General features: G+C 44.8%; 1 protein-coding gene across 1 annotated transcript in view; it reads right to left on the minus strand.

The window, feature by feature from the left end:
- Window positions 1–18983, minus strand: part of LOC132900247 (dynein axonemal assembly factor 8) — a 107971-nt gene extending 88988 nt beyond the window's left edge. The window contains 9 exon segments of the mRNA XM_060942259.1: window positions 10210–10354; window positions 10457–10570; window positions 10686–10880; window positions 11356–11377; window positions 14474–14607; window positions 14692–14883; window positions 15179–15317; window positions 15581–15872; window positions 18908–18983. Of these exon segments, the coding sequence (XP_060798242.1) occupies window positions 10210–10354; window positions 10457–10570; window positions 10686–10880; window positions 11356–11377; window positions 14474–14607; window positions 14692–14883; window positions 15179–15317; window positions 15581–15872; window positions 18908–18983 (1309 nt within the window).
- Between the last annotated feature and the right edge of the window lie 2318 nt (window positions 18984–21301).

Consider the following 21301-nt stretch of genomic DNA (forward strand, 5'->3'; position numbering starts at 1 on the left):
TACTCACTATATAGGGAATTCTATATAGAGGACTATATAGTGAGCTCATTGGAAAAATGAAAAAACACTTTCGGACACTACTCCATCGCGCTGTTATTTACATCATTACTGTTGCACAATTAAAAAGTGCCAGATCAGTCGGCTGGTGGGTTTTCAAAGTAATAAATATATGCATGTATTTTTGTGATAAATACATATTTCACACATTAATAAATACAAATTATTCTGTGTCTGCTGCATCTTCCAGTTCTTTTAAATCAAGGCTGAATACTTTCTTCATTGCCACTGCCTTTTATTAAATCAAATTTGAGGCTTTTGATTAATTCCTCACTCTGCACTGTAACTTTTATTCTTGTATTTTATCTGTCTTATTCTATTTTAGCATTTATCTATTCTCTTACTATTTTAATTGTACTTGAATATCTGTTTATAATGTGTTTCTTCTTCTGTCCATTCACCCCAACACACTTTTTTTTTCCAGCACGACCACAATGCATGATGGTATATATTGCTTGGTTAGTGACCATCCGTTGTACACTACTTTTCATGGTGTATTGTGGGATAATTTAAGTGCACTATATAGTAATAATTCTTACTATACATTCGGACAGCACTACAAAATGGCAAACTCACTATATAGTCCACTATATAGTGATTAGTGAGTGATTTCGGACACAGGGAATATTTTTTTAAGACAAAGACTTCATTTTACAGGTCTCTGCGCTATGTAACTTACAGACATTTCACTTGGTGGACTCATGACTACTTGGGGAAGACAGTAAGGAGCATTATTAGTGTGCTTGCTAAACACAAAGCAGCACGAAGCACACTGTTGTTCTTCTTAAGTTTATTATTATTATTATTATTAATTCAAGCCCTGTGATGACCTGGCGACTTGTCCAGGGTATACCCCGCCTTTCGCCCGTAGTCAGCTGGGATAGGCTCCAGCTTGCCTGCGACCCTGTACAGGGGTGCCAGGGTGAAATTGGTAAGGGGGCCAGATTTTTTTCAAGTGGGACCTTGGGGACCGAATTACACTTTTGGCCTGAAAAGACCAGACACTAACTCAACAAAAGGACGTTATTTTATATGATTTTTGAAGGCCTATATGCCCAAAAGGAATTGTAAAGCTATAGCCTCAAAATGAGGCGCACAATAACATGGCAGACAAAAGCAATTTACCCTCTGAAAATGTAACAGTCTAAGCATGCAAGTAGCCTACATTTATAAAAAAAATGCTACAGAAATGGACTAAGACACAAATAACACAAGTGTAAACTGTAAATGACTTAGATCAGATTTATTGATCTTGCACATCAAAAACATGTCAATGCATAGGCCTAATTAGGCCAATTAAAACGATTGGCAAGTAGGCCTAAACGAGTCAAAAGAAAGAAGTGCCAGGGTAAATAATTCCACCAATAGGTCAAGTGACTAAATATCCAGTAGCATTAGTTTAAAAGAGCCAAATATGACTGAACATACCAATAAAAACAAACTACAGATGGCACATTAACTTTGCTGGTCAAGTCCCACATATATTTCCACACACCCATCCTGTTTATTCCCCCTCAAGCACACAGCAACATGGGGGAGAAATACCAGCTACATTTTACATGTGGAAGCCAGAAGTCTTTTACTTTTTACCAGCTTGTCGACATTGGGGGACAGACTCTGGGCAGTTGCTATTTTCATGACATCGTTGAGATGTCCATGGGTCAGACGACTACGCAGTTTCGATTTATTAATATTCATTACTGAAAATGCCTGTTCACATAAATATGTTGTCCCGACCATACAGAGTATTTTACCGGCAAAGGCCGTGATAATTGGGTACTCTGGTGGCAATGACTGATAGAAAGATTGGATTCCAACAGATGCGTATTTATCCTTGACGAATGCACCCTCCAAAAATGGCTTGGACACTTTTGCGATCCCCCACGCGATGATGTAACTCGCCTTCACTGCCCCTAACATGAAATAAAATGTACAACAAAGATATTGAGACACCCCTCTTTGAAAACAGCCGCATTTAACATTAAAGGAGAACTGAAGATGATGTATGTGTTAGGGTTTTGCTGGGATTCGAACCTGGTTCGTTGGTGTGATAATCCAGCAAACCCCCACTAGGCCACCAGGGGGATGACTCAAATGCAGAGGCGTGAGGCGGAAGTAGAAAAAGAATCAAAAGGTTTATTTAAACTATATACACTATATACAGGGCAAAACAAAAGACAAAAAAAAAAAAAAAAACCAAAGAGTATAATCCAAAAGAAAAGCAAAGTGCAAAAATTCAAAAGCTAAGAAGATCAAAAAACACAGTACAAAGGAAACTGGAGATAAACATAACAGCACAAAGACTCCGTGACAAGAGGACTGAACTCAGGGGTATAAATAGACAAACTAATTAAGGACACAGGTGAAGATAATTAGGCAATTAACACAAACACAAAACACAGGAACAGTGGCGACCTCTAGAGGCCAAAATAAACACGACATGAAAAGGAAATAACAGCGGCCTCTAGAGGCCAAAACAGTCCTAGTCCTAACAGGACCCCCCCCTCTAGGAGCGTCTCCTGACGTTCCCAGGGCGATCCGGATGGGCCGAATGGAAGTCCCGACATAGTTCTTTATCAAGGACATCCCGAGCAGGAACCCAGCAGCGCTCCTCAGGACCATAGCCCTCCCAGTCCACCAGATATTGCAACCCGCCGCGGACCCGGCGGGAGTCAAGCAGGCGATTCACAGTGAACACAGTCTGCCCCTGGAAGATGCGGGGGGGTGGGGGGTTCCTAGGGGCAGGGGCATACGTAGATGTCAGTACGGGCCGTAACAGGGAAACATGGAAAGTGGGGTTGATCCTCAGAGTCCGGGGCAACTGGAGCCGGTAGGAGACAGGGTTCACCCTGCGCACCACCTTGAAGGGGCCAATGTAGCGAGGAGCAAGCTTGCGGTTCTCCACCCGCAGTGGAAGGTCCTTAGTGGACAGCCAAACACGCTGCCCAGGGCGGAAAGCGTGTGCAGGTCTTCTATGGCGGTTGGCCTGAGTCTGGTTGGTTCTGGAGGTCTGTATGAGGGTCTTCCTGACCTTGCTCCAGGTCTTGCGACACCGTCTCACATATTGGTTGACCGAGGGCACCCCCGCGTCCTCCTCCTGGTCCGGGAACAGAGGTGGCTGGAACCCGAATTGGCACTGGAATGGCGACAGCTTGGTGGCCGATGACTGCAGGGTGTTGTGGGCGTACTCCGCCCATGGCAGCCAGGTGCTCCACGATGTCGGGTTATCCATAGCCAGGCCTCGCAGGGTGGTTTCCAGGTCCTGGTTGAGCCTCTCCGTCTGACCATTGGACTGTGGGTGAAACCCAGAGGAGAGGCTGGCAGTGGCTCCGATGACCTTGCAGAACCCGTGCCACACTCGGGAGGAGAACTGGGGCCCTCGGTCTGAGACGATGTCCTGTGGAAGACCAAAGACTCGGAAGACATGATTAAACAAAAGTTTCGCAGTTTCAAGAGCAGAGGGGAGTTTGCACAGTGGTATGAAGCGGCAGGCCTTGGAGAATCTGTCAACTAAGACCAAAATGACCGTGTTACCTTGTGACTCAGGGAGACCCGTGATAAAGTCGACTGCCACGTGGGACCAGGGACGCCGGGGAATGGTCAGAGGATGCAGGAGACCCTGGGGACGCTGTCGTGGGTTCTTGGTTCTGGTGCAAACCTCACAGGACAGGACAAATGACCTTACTTCCTTCTCCATGTTAGGCCACCAGAAGCGTCTTTTCAGGAAGTCCAGGGTCCTCCGAGCTCCCGGGTGGGCGGTGAGAGGGGAAGAGTGACCCCACTGGAGAACCTTGGCCCGGGCTTGATGTGGGACGTACAAGAGGCCTGGTGGCCCCGTCCCAGGACCGGGGTCCTGGCGTTGGGCTCGTCGGACAGCCTCCTCAATACCCCAGCGGACAGGGGCCACAATCCGGGACACAGGGATAATAGGCCCGACTTCATTCTCCCTGTTAGTGGCAGAGAACAGTCTGGACAGTGCGTCAGGTTTGGTGTTCTTGGAGCCGGGGCGGTATGAGAGGGTGAAGTCAAACCGACTGAAAAACAGGGCCCACCTAGCCTGTCGAGGGTTCAGTCTCTTGGCTTGCTGGAGGTACTCCAGGTTCTTGTGGTCAGTCCAAACCAGGAATGGATGTTGTGCTCCCTCCAGCCAGTGCCTCCACTCCTCAAGGGCCAGTTTGACCGCTAGCAGTTCTCGATCCCCCACATCGTACCGGGACTCAGCAGGACTCAGGCGGTGGGAGAAGTAAGCGCAGGGGTGCAGCTTTCCTTCCGAACGTTGAGAGAGCACCGCGCCGACACCACTGTCCGAGGCATCCACCTCCACGATGAATGGTTGGGAGGTGTCCGGGAGAACCAGAATGGGTGCCGTGCAGAAGCAGTCCTTGAGGTCTTTGAACGCCTTTTCTGCCTGAGGAGACCAGCCATAAGATCCACCTGTCCCTTTGGTGAGGTCTGACATGGGTGCTGCCACAGAACTGAAGTTCCTGATGAACTTGCGGTAGAAGTTAGCGAATCCTAAGAACCGCTGAACCTCCTTAACGGACTTGGGAGTAGGCCAATCCCGGACGGCCAGGGTCTTGGCAGGGTCCATTTGGAGTTGGCCTGTCCGTACAATAAATCCCAGAAAGGAGACCTCGGGAACATGAAATTCGCATTTCTGGGCCTTGGCGAACAGATTGTTCTGTAGCAGCCTCTGGAGAACCTGGCGGACATGGTGGCGGTGCTCCTGCACGGTCTTGGAAAAGATAAGGATGTCGTCGAGGTAGACAAAAACGTATAGGTTAATCATGTCCCTTAAGACGTCGTTGATTAGGGCCTGAAAAACAGCTGGTGCGTTGGTGAGTCCGAAGGGCATCACCTGGTATTCGTAGTGCCCAGACGGGGTGTTAAAGGCAGTCTTCCACTCGTCTCCCTGTCGGATACGGATGAGGTGGTATGCGTTCCGTAGGTCCAACTTGGTGAAGACGGTGGCGCCTTGGAGCAGGTCGAAAGCTGTGGACATCAGCGGAAGGGGATATCGGTTGCGCACAGTGATCTTATTCAGGCCCCTGTAATCAATACATGGTCGGAGCCCCCCATCCTTCTTGCCGACAAAGAAGAAGCCGGCTCCAGCAGGTGAAGTGGAGGGTCGAATAAACCCAGAGACCAGGGCATCTTTGAGGTATTCCTCCATGGCCTTGCGTTCTGGCTGAGAGAGTGAAAACAGTCTGCCACGAGGAGGGGTAGTCCCAGGGAGCAAGTCGATGGCACAGTCGTAGGCCCGGTGCGGAGGAAGAACGGCGGCCCTGCTCTTGCTGAATACCTCCTTGAGATCCCAGTACTCTGTGGGAACTTGAGATAACTCGGTGAGATCAGGGGGCTCGGCAGGAGACACAGGAGAGCTAGAGAGCAGACAAGAGGCATGGCATGCAGGGCCCCATTCCACAACCTGGCTTGTTACCCAGTCTATGCGAGGGTTGTGGCGAGTAAGCCAAGGAAGGCCTAGAATAACTGGGAACTCAGGTGAAGGAATCAGGTGCAGGGATATTTCTTCCTTGTGACCTTGAGACTGGAGGAAAACTGGAGAAGTAACTTGGGTGACTCTTCCATCACCTAACGCTTGGCCATCGAGGGCAGACACAGACAGTGGGACTTCAAGAGGTGCAGTCGGAATATTGATGCTTTGGGCGAAGTGAATATCCATAAAGTTCCCAGCCGCCCCTGAGTCTATCAAAGCTTGACAAGAGTGGACAGACTCACCCCAGGAGATGGAGACCGGGATGTAGATTCCTTGACCAGGGAGTCCGGGAGAGAGGGTAGGCCCCGTCACAACCCTCCCTCGGCTGGACGGGGCGGTCCTTTTCCCAAGAGTTCGGGACATGATGCTCGGAAGTGACCAGGCTTGCCACAGTAGATGCAGCACTTGTCCCTCCTTCTGCGCTCCCTCTCAGATGCGGAGAGGCGAGTACGACCCACTTGCATGGGTTCTGGACAGTCACTGAAGGAGGTAGACGGTCTCCAGGTAGAGGTAGGGAGGCTGGGGGGGCTCAAGGCTTGGTGGCGTTCTCTCATCCTGTTGTCCAGATGAATAGCATGTGAGATGAGGGTTTCGAGGTCACTTGGGCATCCAATAGAGGCCAGACCGTCCTTGATGGGGTCAGACAGACCATGGTGGAAGGCTGACACCAGGGCAGTCTCGTTCCATCCACTTACTGCTGCGAGTGTTCGGAACGAGATGGCGTAATCTGCGACGCTTCCTCCTTGCCGGATGGACATGAGCTTTCGGGCTGCGTCGGTACTGATGTCTGCCTGATCGAAGACCCGAAGCATCTCTTCAGAAAACAGCTGGAAATCAAAGCACTCAGGTCCCTGTCTTTGCCAGATAGCAGTAGCCCAGGCTCGCGCCTTACCAGCTAATAAGGTGATCACAAAGGCAATCTTGCGGCGATCCGTAGTGTAGGTGGTAGGCTGAAGCTCAAAGGTGAGTTGACACTGGGTAAGGAACTCTCGGCACTCACTGTGCTTGCCGTCATACCTCTGTGGTGCAGGAAGGCTGGGTTCGCGAGGTGAAGAAGGCAGCATTGCAGGAGGCACTGGAGCAGGAGTGGGAGCTGGATCAGGAGCAGGAACTGGATCAGGAGCAGGAGATGCAGGCAGAGATGTCAGCTGTGCCAGGGTTTTCCCAATTTGCTGAAGCAGTTCCTCGTGGCGAGCGAGGGCCTCACGTTGGCTGGTGAGCGTACGTCCATGAGCGTCCATGGTCGCTCCGAAGCGTGTCAAAGCTGCCATAAGTCCCTGAAGGTTGGCCGGGTAGACAGTTGAAGCAGCCTCTGCTGAGTCGGTCATGACGGAGTCTTTCTGTTAGGGTTTTGCTGGGATTCGAACCTGGTTCGTTGGTGTGATAATCCAGCAAACCCCCACTAGGCCACCAGGGGGATGACTCAAATGCAGAGGCGTGAGGCGGAAGTAGAAAAAGAATCAAAAGGTTTATTTAAACTATATACACTATATACAGGGCAAAACAAAAGACAAAAAAAAAAAAAAAAAAAAAACCAAAGAGTATAATCCAAAAGAAAAGCAAAGTGCAAAAATTCAAAAGCTAAGAAGATCAAAAAACACAGTACAAAGGAAACTGGAGATAAACATAACAGCACAAAGACTCCGTGACAAGAGGACTGAACTCAGGGGTATAAATAGACAAACTAATTAAGGACACAGGTGAAGATAATTAGGCAATTAACACAAACACAAAACACAGGAACAGTGGCGGCCTCTAGAGGCCAAAATAAACACGACATGAAAAGGAAATAACAGCGGCCTCTAGAGGCCAAAACAGTCCTAGTCCTAACAGTATGATATTAAAACGAACCTTCATGTGTCTCTCGAGACTTTGAGAAAGCTGCTTGCTGTTTTTGAAGGTTTGAGGCAAGCTCATTTAGCTTTTCAGTCCTGCGTTGCCCGGTGAATTGGCTGTATTTGTCGGCGTGGGTCTCGTAATGTCTTTTGACATTGTATTCCTTCGGTACAGCCACTTGTTGCGAACAAATCAGACAAACAGGTTTTCCCCCTACTTCCCAGAAAAAGTATTTCTCTCTCCATTTTTCCTGAAAGATGCGACCCTCAGAATCAACTTTTCTCTTTTTAGACTGTTGTTGCTTGTGAACGAGCAACAACTAGCCTACTCTACATTAAATCTGGGTCATTGCACCTGCGCGTGCTGCAGCAAGCAGAGAGCAGCTAAAAACGAACCGATGGATTACACGAAAATGGAATCAAATTGAAACATTAGATTTAAAATCATTACGAAAAAACCCCACAATATTCGATTTTTATTAATTTATTATTTAAAAAAAAAAAAGTCTCATGAACCACCGGGCCGGATGTGATGACCAATCGGGCCGTATCCGGCCCGCGGGCCGTTACCATAGCACCCCAGCTGTAGAAGGATAAAGCGGCTAGAGATAATGAGATGAGATGAGATGAGATGAGATTATTAATTCACCCATTTTTTTGGCACTGTTACTCCTCCTACAGCTTTTGAGATATCGACACTGTTCCAACTCTGACACGTCTGTCTTGAACCATGCCACACACTCTGTTAATCTATCCAGCACCAGCTGCAGATCATGTAAAAAAAAGATTTTAGAGCACGAAGTGTCATGTCGCACTGTGAGTAGAGCCATTTTAAATCGAGATTTTAGAGCGCACAGTCACACTTTCTCTCTCTCTCTCTCTCTATTAATCTACCCAGAACCAGCACCATGTAGATCATGTAAAAAAAAAAGAAAAGATTTTGCAGTGCAAGGTCTCATGTCCGATCCAGTTTATGTTGCTGACACTATTCCAGCTGATCAAGCAGAATTTCCATTTTCTCTGCAGAAATGCAGTCTAGTTTCAGCTTGTGTTTTCTTTTTAGCATCATTGTGGCATTTATATGCTACACAATGAGGCATACTTATTTAAAAACTGATAAAGTCAGTAAAATACTTGTAAAACTAGCAAAACTATGATGTAAACAGAGAATATAAACAGCTGAGCTGCTCCAAGCGACCACTACATGACATCACATACATCAAGCCCATCTGGCTTTTTAAAGAAAATTCATTTTTCTTGAACGCTATTTGGTCTCCGAAAATGAAAGTTTGATTTTTTCAATCTGTGACTACTTTTACTTAAAATAAGTATGAGAATAAATCTGCTGGAGGATCCCTTTAACTCCAAATTAAAACCATATTTCTGTGTCACAGGCTGTGCACAGGGCAGCATATCTCTGTTGGAGTCTCAAAAAAAACAAAACAAAACAAAAAACCCCAAAACATTTCTAAATAACATTAACTTGTATGCTCATTGCAAATTTTTGTCATTCTTAAATAATCTTTTGCATAATTATTGAAAGAAAATATTCACAGAAATTTATATGAGCATTATAATGAAATTCACGTTAAAAGGCTCTAGCAGCAGCATTGTGTCCCAATTTTTAAGTACATTCTGACAGCAACCTTCCAGTAAAACATTCTAATTGCTATTTGTGCTAATTTGTAAATGAAAATGACTTGTTTTTCCAGCAACATTGGGGTTTTCTTCAGTTTTCCATGTTTCTGCAGACATAGTGGTAGGGTTCACATAAAAATACCTTCTAAATAAGGATAAATCATTAAAATGAATTAAATCGAGCTTTTCTTATCCTTCTCCCTGTTGGATTGCAAGCTTGTCGTGGTCAGGGAGCTTGTGTGTTTCAGTGACCCCTAGAGCTATGCCAGCGGGAGATTTGTCTCCTGGTAGGGCCCCCTATGTTGGACAGGTTGAAGGGAAGAGGCGAGATGAAGAGCGATCCACTGGTCCTCCAGGTTGGGGGTTGGGCGCAGGGCTAACAACCCTGTCCCGCAAGACAAATATGTTACTGAAACACCAACTGAAGGGCTACCCTACATGCTAGGAGGAATAATGGGCAGTAAGTAAATAAGTAAGTTTTCTTATCCTTATAGAATTGTCAAATATTTGAGCCAATAAAGCATACATATGCAAACAAAGTATATGTAAATGTGGATAAGTATTGGCATAACTACAGAAGTTTGCAATATAGACATCTGTCATTATCATCACTGCTGAAACTGACCTGGGCTTGAGGTGAACCATGTTTGGTTGACTTGGCCAGAATTGCAGCAGGAGGGTGGCCGGTTCTGTTCTGCGCACTCACACCTATGGACAATTTAGAGTAGCCAGTCAACCTAACTGCATGTTTTTGTGGAAGAAGCTGGAGCACCTGGAGGAAATCCACACAGACACAGGGAGAACATGCAAACTCCACACAGAAAGGCCCCTGTCCTTGAACCCAGAACCTTCTTGCTGTGAGGTGACAGTGCTAACCACTGCACCACCATACCACCCCCTAATATAGACATTAAGATATCATTTTAAGGAGAGGACGTCAGAAAAGGGTGTGATTTTCAGTTTGTTCTGGGTCAGAAGAACTTTATGTACCTTGAGAAGTTGAGCAGCCAGTTGAACAGAAACACTTCTTATGACAGGAATCTGCTCAAGTGTGTTACTAGTTCTCATAGAGAAGTGGCCTTTATTTCAAAAATGCCCTACACAGTTAGTTTTTCTGTCATGATAACCATTTGTTGAAGCTGCAATATATTAAGGCTATTAACATTGTTTGACTGGTTTTACCTGCACAGACAGCTAGGAGTTCTTTAGAAGGGTAGATGAATTGGAGACCCCACACATCCAAGCCTGAGCTAAACAGAAGCTGAAGGGTATGATGTGTTGCCAGTGGGTTATAAAACATTGCCTGGTACACCAATGCCAGCACTACCTGAGACTAAAAAACACATTTGCACTTATTCCTGAAAATAAGAGAGTGTTTTTGTACTACAAATGCTATTGAGAATATTCCAAATGACTTAGTCCTTCTCACCTCAGTGTGAGGCTGCTGAGAAGTCGTGGCCTCTGCCCACTGACATATTTGCTCTTGAATGTTGAGTGTCTGCCAGTAGAAGCCAGGATTTGTTCCAAATGCCTTCTTGACAGCCTGCAACCCAGCAAAAAGTCAAGTATTAATAATCACTTAATTCAACCATTAAATCAAATGAATTTGAATAAAATTCATTTGTCTGGTTTGGTTCATTCATTTAAATCAGTTTAACCTCTTTGTCAGGACTAACTGAAACAAAGCAGTCAAGCCTTGAAGAGGGCAAAGAGACAAGTGCAGGATGAGCTTGCTGTTCTAGTAAGTGGTTAATCTCTGGCAGCCAGGACACCACTGTCGTCAGGTGAGTCTGAGCCAGGAACTTTGACACTCGCTGATAGAACAATGTCCAGCCCCTCTTCATGTTCTTCCACTGGAAAGAAAACAAATAAAAAGCCTAATAAAAATTAAAACCAAATGAATAAGAACCCGGCGGCACGGTGGTGTAGTGGTTAGCGCTGTCGCCTCACAGCAAGAAGGTCCGGGTTCGAGCCCCGTGGCCGACGAGGGCCTTTGTGTGTGGAGTTTGCATGTTCTCCCCGTGTCCACGTGGGTTTCCTCCGGGTGCTCCGGTTTCCCCTACAGTCCAAAGACATGCAGGTTAGGTTAACTGGTGACTCTAAATTGACCATAGGTGTGAGTGTGAATGGTTGTCTGCGTCTATGTGTCAGCCCTGTGATGACCTGGCGACTTGTCCAGGGTGTACCCCGCCTTTCGCCCGTAGTCAGCTGGGATAGGCTCCAGCTTGCCTGCAACCCTGTAGAACAGGATGAAGCAGCTAGAGATAATGAGATGAGATGAGAATAAGAACCCAGGAAAAGATTGAGAATAGGGTCTGTAATTCTCACCCAAAATTTTGTGTGTGGTGACCTGGTTTCAGTTTTGCTTAACTCTGATGAAACTGAAGTAACACACAGTAACTCTGTTTCTTCACGTGCAGCAGTAAAAGACCTCGGAGTGATTATTGACCCCAGACTTTCATTAGAAACTCACATTGATAACATTGATATCAATTGATAGCTTTCTTTCATCTCAGAAATATTGCTAAGATAAGAAATTTAATGTCACTATGTGACGCGGAAAAACTAGTTCATGCTTTTGTTACCTCCAGGTTGGATTATTGTAGTGCCTTACTGTCTGGATGTTCCAATAAGTGAATAAACAAGCTCCAGTTAGTTCAAAATGCAGCAGCAAGAGTCCTTACTAGAACTAGAAAATATGACTACATCACCCCTGTCTTATCCACACTGCATTGACTCCCAATCAAATTACGTATTGATTATAAAGTACTACTATTGAACTTTAAAGCACTGAATGGTCTCGCACCACAGTACCTGAGTGAACTTCTGGTCCTCTATGACCCGCCACGCCTACTTAGATCAAAAGGTGCAGGCTATCTGCTGGTACCTCATATAGTGAAGGCTACATCAGGGGGCAGAGCCTTTTCTTACAAAGCCCCACAGTTATGGAACAGCTTTCCAAGTAATGTTCGGGAATCAGACACAGTCTCAGTGTTTAAGTCTAGGCTGAAAACATATCTGTTTAGTCAAGCCTTTTGTTAATAGTGTTTATGAGGTAAAGGTGTAGATCTGGAAGGTCCTCAGACATAGAGTGTTTTGGTAAACTGGGATGTATGGATGCTGTCAGTCCCCACTCACTTGCTCACTCGAGTTTGTTGACAGTGTAGTGGCTGGCTGCTTTATGTCCTGGGGCTCCCTCATGGCTGTGTTATCTTCTGGCTCTCCCCTTTTAGTTATGCTGTTATAGACCCTTTTCAGTCACGTGACCTTCGTAAACGCGACCACCATTTTGGACATGTAGCAGACTTCGGCTCGAATTGGTTTGAATGCGAGGAAGGCGACAAACGGAGAACATACAAGAAAAAGGAGCGAGATGCAGAAAACACCTTCGCTATCCAGCGACGTAGGGCATTTACAGGGCGAGCAGAGGGAGAAATAACAACAGTAACGACACATTAGCAACGCCGTACAGAAATAACGGTTTATGGCACAGACCCTTTCGGTTCTCGCTCATCTAGCTGCTACAATGACTGCTTAGACTGCAACAATAATACCTAACACATTTAAGTATCCGTCGTAAAGACGTGAAACTCGTCGAGTGACGAGTGTGTTCATTGATAAGCTAACACAATCTAAAAGTAGACATACCATCACACTGCCCTGGCGCTGTGTACAGTTTCCCTTCTATGGTTTGTGCACTCACTATTTGCCATTACTTTCTCCAACCGTTGTTAGAGATTACAGGGAACGGCCTGGATTTAAGAGACAAATACATGTTCCTCTTGTTTTGAACACTTAGCCCATGTTTACATTAGACCGTATCAGCGGATCATCAGATTAACGTTTTTAAAAGCGATTAGTGTGCACACAGCAACACCAATACACGATTCGTCTGCACACAGCAACACCAATACACGGATACGCTCGGCTCCGCAGGCATCCTGCGCTCCAAATCACTCCGCCCTGAACAGCGAGTGCCCTCTGGAGGGTGCGCACTCCGGCCCTGCGCAGCTCACACAGCGCGCGAGTGAAGTGCACGAGCCACGATTCGGGACTGAGCCGCTGTGTGTGTGATCCCAGCGCAGATCACTTACCACTCGCAAGTGGAAGGATGGCAAGCCTAAAGACAATCGTTTTTTTTTTTTTGTTACATAGTCAAAAGAGGTGTCGGATCACCGGATCCAGTGTAAATAGCTGCCGGAGCCAACGCCCGAGGTTCCGGAGCGCGCTCCGGCTTGCTCCCCCTCAAATTAAGCGCTGTTTGTAGAACACTGCCTCTGATCTGTCCTACAGTCTACCAACAGCAAAGGAACACAACGCTAGCTAATGTCGTTAGCTAATAGCTACTACAGAAGAACAAAGAGGTTACAATGGGTTATTTTAGCCTATTTGGTTACACACTCGCCGCCACAGAATGTTAACAGCAATGTAATGCCTTTTCTGGCTAATTTTATTCGTCTTACCTCCAACAAAGTGGTCACTACACAAGCGCTGGTATGCCGAGGGCTGCCAATCTGTTAATGGCCGCTATCCATCTTCTCCGTCGGGATCCGATAAAATGATAACCCTTGCCTTGTTTGTTGATGGTTACTACATCCAGGTGCACAACAATATAGTGGCATGATGGAAGTCTTGCTGAAAATAAACACTTTCTTTGCTGCCGTTCCTCAATGCTGGCTGTGGTAAACTACTGGTAGTACATGTCCAAAATGGCGGCCGCGTTTGTCGTGACGTCACGTGAAAAGGGTCCATAGTTAGTTGCCGGAGTCCCTGCTTGTACTCAGTGCAATATGTATACTGGTCCTATTTATTCAGGTGACATTGGGCATACCTAACAACCTGTGTTTTCTCTCCCTTTCTCTCTCTCCCCCCCTCCCCCCAAATCTGTCCCTCTGAGTTACATGTTGGTCCTGGGATCGAGATGCTGACCTCTTCTGCTCCTCGGACCTGCTTGATCCATCCTGGTGCCCTGTGTCTGGTTGGAGTCTCATTGCATCGCTCCTGTGGAGGACGGCCCCATGAGGACAGTTGAAATTCACACTTGGAGGATGCGCTGGACTCTTACAGTAATGCTTTTATGGCTGAGGACTACAGTTGACTTGCTAACTTTAGGACTGCAGTTGTCATGAACAGTTTTGCACTCAAGTTTCCATCAGTGAAGAGTTTATAACATCAACGAAACTGACTTCATGTTAAAACTGTTAATATTATAGTCATGCTGTCTGATGTTGCCCAAATGAGGATGGGTTCCCTTTTGAGTCTGGTTCCTCTCGAGGTTTCTTCCTCATGTCGTCTGAGGGAGTTTTTCCTTGCCACCGTCGCCACAGGCTTGCTCATTGGGGATAGATTAGAGATAAAATTATCTCATGTTTTAAGTCGTTCAAATTCTGTAAAGCTGCTTTGCGACAATGTTTATTGTTAAAAGCGCTATACAAATACACTTGACTTAACTTCTTCAGGAGGCACAGCGCAGATGTAAAGTACTAAGAAATCATTGTTCCAGAACTGTTGCAATCCAGTGACCCAAAATGGAGCAGTGGTTGTCACACTGTCCTCTGCACTACAGCTGCTGGGTTTGGCCTGCCACATATCAGACCAATGCCACATTAGACTTTAAGTATTTATCCAATCAAAGTTTCCTAATTTAATCACAATGATACATACCAATGACATAAACCACACTATCAGTGAATTGTAAATATGAGATTCGAGTGATGGTGACTCCACTGTCTGTGCCTTTCATTTTGCTTGACCTGCCACCACACCAGGGCTCAAGAGGGGCACCATTAAAAGCAAACACTCTCTGCTTTTGAGCTGGGAAGGCAGAGTGCTAAATGATGGAAGATAAGACCCATCCTGAGAAAGAAGGATAAAGATGGAAAACAAACAAACAAAAAATTATCTTATCACTGTGGTCAAAAAACATCAGTCATCCTAAATGACACACAGTTCAAATACTCATACAATGCACTGCAATGGATATTAATTAGTGGGTGGAGAAATCCCATAATGTAGTGTGCCACTGATGGGGTTTATGCGATGAATGTAACTAAACAATTGAAGCAAAAATACTATGTAGTGTTTATGGAGCCATTTTGACACTGCACAAAAATTCCAGAAACTGAAAAAACACATTTTGTATTCAACTCACAGCATCGTATAGAATATCAGTTATCTCAGCAGCACTCTGCTTTCTCTTTGTACATTGCTGTGGCCTGAAGGGGAGTAGATACTTCAGATACTGTTGCTGATGAGCCCTGTTCTTCTCCCGCTCCTTCTGCATGTGGTCACTGCAAAATTCACAAGGAGAACTCATCAATGTCAAGAATACAGTCTGTTACATAAACCTAATCACATAAGTACTTTCATTAAACATATATGTTGTTCAACTGTTCTGTAAAATAACATAACAGCAGCACTGTATGTTAAGAAAAAACAAAATCATGAAAGTTTAGAATCAGATCCAACCTTGTGGGGTGCTAGGTTATGTAAATTCATATAGATTCTTTTTTTTCAGTAGAGAAAATAATTGATGAAAGTCACATCTGTGCACCTCTCATTCTTTTGTGGCTGAACTGTAGCCTTTAGTGTCTTATCTGTTAACGCTTTAGACTCATCACATGCTGTTGTAATGGGAGGTGGTCCTCTCAGCTGTTTATCAGCAGGTGCCACACATCTGTGCCATGCCTCCACTACTCCAGAGGACATTTCATTTGTAGGCTCAGCAGAATCTTCAGGAATTTTCCTTTTGGAAGTTCTTTCTGCTGTATCATGTTTTGCCTCTTTTATTTTTGAGAGTAATAAACCCTTCCCAGAAAGCATCCTAAAAACACAAAAAGGTTTGCCTGATCATATTTAAATAATTATGAAAACATTATCAATCCTGTAATACATACAGTGGTGATTGAAAGTTTGTGAACCCTTTAGAATTTTCTATATTTCTGCATAAATATGACATAAAACACAATCAGATTTTCACACAAGTCCTAAAAACAGATAAAGAGAAGCCAGTTAAACAAATGAGACAAAAATATTAGACTTGGTCCTTTATTTATTGAGGAAAATGATTCAATATTACATATCTGTGAGTGGCAAAAGTATGTGAACCTTTACTTTCAGTATCTGGTGTGACCCCCTTGTGTAGCAATAACTGCAACTAAATGTTTCCGGTAACTGTTGATCAGTTCTGCACACTGGCTTGGAGGAATTTTAGCCCATTCCTCCGTACAGAATAGCTTCCACTCTGGGATGCTGGTGGGTTTCCTGACACGAATTGCTCGCTTCAGGTCCTTCCACAACATTTTGATTGGATTAAGGTCAGGACTTTGACTTGGCCATTCCAAAGCATTCACTTTATTCTTCTTTAACCATTCTTTGGTAGAACGACTTGTGTACTTAGGGTCGTTGTCTTGCTGCATGACCCACCTTCTCTTGAGATTCAGTTCATAGACAGATGTCCTGACATTTTCCTTTAGAATTTGCTGGTATAATTCAGAATTCATTGTTCAATCAATGATGGCAAGCCATCCTGGCCCAGATGCAGCAAAACAGGCCCAAAGCATGATACTACCACCAACATGTTTCACAGATGGGATAAGGTTCTTATGCTGGAATGCAATGTTTTCCTTTCTTCAAACATAACGCTTCTCATTTAAACCAAAAAGTTATATTTTGGTCTCATCTGTCCACAAAACATTTTTCCAATCGCCTTCTGGCTTGTCCATGTGATATTTAGCAAACTGCAGATGAGCAGCAATGTTCTTTTTGGAGAGCAGTAGCTTTCTCCTTGCAACCCTGCCATGCACACCATTGTTATTCAGTGTTCTCCTGATGGTGGACTCATGAACATTAGCCAATATGAGAGAGGCCTTCAGTTGCTTAGAAGTTACCCTGGGGTCCTTTGTGACCTCACCGACTATTACACGCCTTGCTCTTGGAGTGATATTAGTGGGTCGACCACTCCTGGGGAGGGTAACAATGGTCTTGAATTTCCTCCATTTGTACACAATCTGTCTGACTGTGGATTGGTGGAGTTCAAACTCTTTAGAGATGGTTTTGTAACCTTTTCCAGCCTGATGAGCATCAACAACACTTTTTCTGAGGTCTTCAGAAATCTCCTTTGTTTGTGCCATGATACACTTCCACAAACATGTGTTGTGAAGATCAGACTTTGATAGATCCCTGTTCTTGAAATAAAACAGGGTGCCCACTCACACCTGATTGTCATCCAATTGATTGAAAACACCTGACTCTAATTTCACCTTCAAATTAACTGCTAATCCTAGAGGTTCACATACTTTTGCCACTCAGAGATATGTAATATTGAATCATTTTCCTCAATAAATAAATGACCAAGTCTAATATTTTTGTCTCATTTGTTTAATTGGGTTCTCTTTATCTACTTTTAGGACTTGTATGAAAATCTGATGATGTTTTAGATCATATTTATGCAGAAATATAGAAAATTCGAAAGGGTTCACAAACTTTCAAGCACCACTATAAACACTTATTTCCATTGTGGTCCAAGAATTGCATGCTTTTCTGCTCAATGTGGTTGTAAAGAGCAATTATATGAGTTACTATATCCTTCCTGGCAGCTCGAACCAATCTGGCCATTTTCCTCTGACCTCTCTTATCAACAAGATACTTCCACCTACAGAACTGTCGCTCACTCAGTGGTTTTGATGTTTGCACCATTCTGTGTCAACTCTAGAGACTGTTGTGCATGAAAACCCCAGGAGATCAGCAGTTTCTGAAATGCTCAAACCAGTCGATCTGGCACCAACACCCACGCCACAGCGAAAGTCACAAAGATTACAATTTTTCCCATTCTGATGTTTGAAATGAACATTAACTGAAGCTTTTGATTTGTATCTACATAATTTTATGCAGGACAGCACGGTGGTGTAGTGGTTAGCACTGTCGCCTCACAGCAAGAAGGTCCTGGGTTCGAGCCCAGCGGCTGACGAGGGCCTTTCTGTGTGGAGTTTGCATGCTCTCCCTGTGTCTTCGTGGGTTTGCTCCGGTTTCCCCCACGGTCCAAAGGAAGGCATGTTTGGCTAATTGGTGGCTCTAAATTGACCATAGGTGTGAGTGTGAATGGTTGTCTGTGCCTATGTGTTAGCCCTGTGATGATCTGGTGACTTATCCAGGGTGTACCCTGCCTCTCATCCATAGTTAGCTGGGATAGGCTCCAGCTTGCCTGCGACCCTGCAGAACAGGATAAGTGGCTACAGATAATGGATGGATGGACGATTTTATGCATTGTGCTGCTGTCAAGGGATTGTCTGATTAGATAACTGCATCAAGCAGCAGGTGGATGGGTGTTTCTAATAAATTGTCTGGTGTGTGTATTTTATATCTCATCTCATCTCATTATCTCTAGCCGCTTTATCCTGTTCTACAGGGTCGCAGGCGAGAGGAGGGGTACAACCATTCACACTGACATTCACACCTACGGTCAATTTAGAGCCACCAATTAGCCTAACCTGCATGTCTTTGGACTGTGGGGGAAACCGGAGCACCCAGAGGAAACCCACGCAGACACGGGGAGAACATGCAAACTCCACACAGAAAGGCCTTCATCGACCACTGGGATCAAACCCAGAACCTTCTTGCTGTGAGGCGACAGTGCTAACCACTACACCACCATGCCGCCCTATCTATCTATCTATCTATCTATCTATCTATCTATCTATCTATCTATCTATCTATCTATCTATCTATCTATCATTTTGACATATATAAATCCAAAACAAACACAAACAGTTTGCTACTTGACTTTATTAGGGATATTAGGTCGCAACTGGCTGGCTGAAGTTGGACAGCTGGCTAAATATTATTTTAGTTTCATTTACAAGCGAGTTAACGTGTTATTTACTTCCCGAGGATGATGTGTCAAAGTCAGGGGAGGGTATTTCGGATTTGATGCTGTTAGAAAACGAGCTTTTCTGCATTTTTGCACGTACCTTCTCTTCTATGTTGCCTGTAACCCAAAAAGCGAGGTAAGCAAGACGGCGTGCCACTGCTTTGCTGTTGCCTAGGACAGTGGTTTTCAAAGTGGGGACCGCGGCTCCCTGGGGGGCCGCTAGGGGGGCGCTAGTGGGGCCTCAGAAAGTTGGAGGGATGATAACAAAAAAATTGCGAAAAAAAATATACTTTTTAAAAATAATTATTATTAAATATATTGTAATTAGTTTTTTAAATAATTATTATAAAATATAATTATTAATAATAATACAGCATATCGAAATGTTGTTTGCCATGCTCATCTCTCCGATTGCCTGTGACGTTGCGGTTTGCGCCATTTATCAAGCTGCTTTGCTCCTCAAGCTAGCGTATTGCTAGCGCAAAATGGACAGGTTTTTGAAGAAGAGACCGAAGGAACAAACCAACAGCCCTGCTGTGGAGGACACTGCTGCGAAAAAAACTAAGAAGTCCTGGCCAACTAAAATCCGAAAATATGAGGCAGCATACATTAAGTATGGCTTTACAGCCATACAGAAAAATGGCCATGATTGCCCGAAATGTGTCCTCTGTCTGGAGACCCTGTCAAACGAGTGCTTAAAACCTTCGAAACTTCAGCGTCGCTTGGTACAAAAATATCCAACAGATGCCGAAAAAACAGTAGATTTCTTCAGATGCAAAGAAGAGCATTTGATCAGGCAATCTGCTGCATTCACCCAGCAAGCTACTGTCCCCGAGCGGGCCCTGAAGGCATCATTTTTAGCCTCGTACCACATTGCTCGTGCTAAAAAACCTCACTCAATTGGAGAAGATTTGATTTTACCAGCCACCAAAGACATTGTCCGAGAATTGCTTGGTGAGGATGCTGGCAAAAAAATCGATGCTGTCCCACTCTCTGATAACACCGTAAGCCGACGGATTGGTGACATGGCTCAAGACGTATCTGCTCAGCTGTTGGAGCAGGTGAGAGCCAGCGAATACTTCGCACTTCAGCTGGATGAGAGCACAGATTTATCCAATGAGGCCCAGCTGCTTGTGTACATCAGATTTATTTCACAGGAAAGATTTGTGGAGGAAATACTATTTTGTAAAGCACTTGAAAGAAGAACTACTGGGAAAGACATTTTTCAAGTTTTGGACGATTACATCAAGTCTAACGGATTGGACTGGACCCGTTGTGTGGGGGTGTGTTCAGATGGAGCCGCAGCAATGACTGGGAAGATCAGTGGAGTGACCGCTCTCATTAAGCAGAAGGCCCTGCATGTAGTGGCCACACACTGCATGCTCCATCGCGAGGCACTGGTCGCAAAAAGGATGGATAATGAGTTGAATCAGGTACCACAGGAGGTTATACAGTTTATTGTTCAGTGCGAAAATATTTGTGTTGAAAACATGTTAGTTAATAATATTCTTATGCTAAACAAATGTAACAATTATTGAATATTGAATAAAAGTAAGAGAAAACATTCTAAAAGTTGATATTTCTTTACATATTTTGTAGCATTGTCTGTGGATTTGCAAAGGGGGTCCCCGGCCAGAAGCTAATGCTGTTTGGGGGGCCTTGGCATGGAAAAGTTTGGGAACCCCTGGCCTAGGAGATGGGGAGCGTAAATACAGCACGCGACTTCAGCGGACAAGTCGATTTCATATTGACCATTCCCTTCATGTTCGAGTCTCTCTCTTCTATTTCTCAATAAATTAGCGTACTGGATCAGTAATGGGCATATTCTCACCGCGGAGCGGGCAGAGAACCGTCTACAACTAAATATATTTAATTCAATTTCAATCTCTGAACTTAATCTTTTAGAAACACAGGTCACTGCCATAGTAATGAGATCAATAAGGGATCGTCTAAAAAGTGCCTGGCATGGACAAGTACTGTATGCGAAATTCAACCAGGGTATCTGATGTCGTCTTATACCCCTTTTCCACCAAATCAGTTCCAGGGCTGGTTCAGGGCCAGTGCTGGTGCTGGTTCACAACTCGTTCAACTTGCGAGCCAGCTGAGAACCAGTTTGCTTTTCCATAGCTTGCGGTGCTAAGGGAAGTCACATCATTACGTCGCTGTATACGTCAGTTACGTCGTTGTATACGTCAGTGACGTCGCTGTATACGTCAGTTACGTCGCTACGTTTGCATAAACCTTGGCGCGAATATCGAAGCAAAAACAACACGGAAGAAGCAGCAGCAACAACAACAACAATAATAATAATGGATGACTTCACGTTTGTACAGCTGCTGCTTCTCATCGCTTAAAAATGGTGATCTTTCGCGGTCTTGTTATTGTTGTTGGTCTTAACAACTCCGC

Source organism: Neoarius graeffei, chromosome 16 (assembly GCF_027579695.1).
Source record: "Neoarius graeffei isolate fNeoGra1 chromosome 16, fNeoGra1.pri, whole genome shotgun sequence".
Lineage (NCBI taxonomy): Eukaryota > Metazoa > Chordata > Actinopteri > Siluriformes > Ariidae > Neoarius > Neoarius graeffei.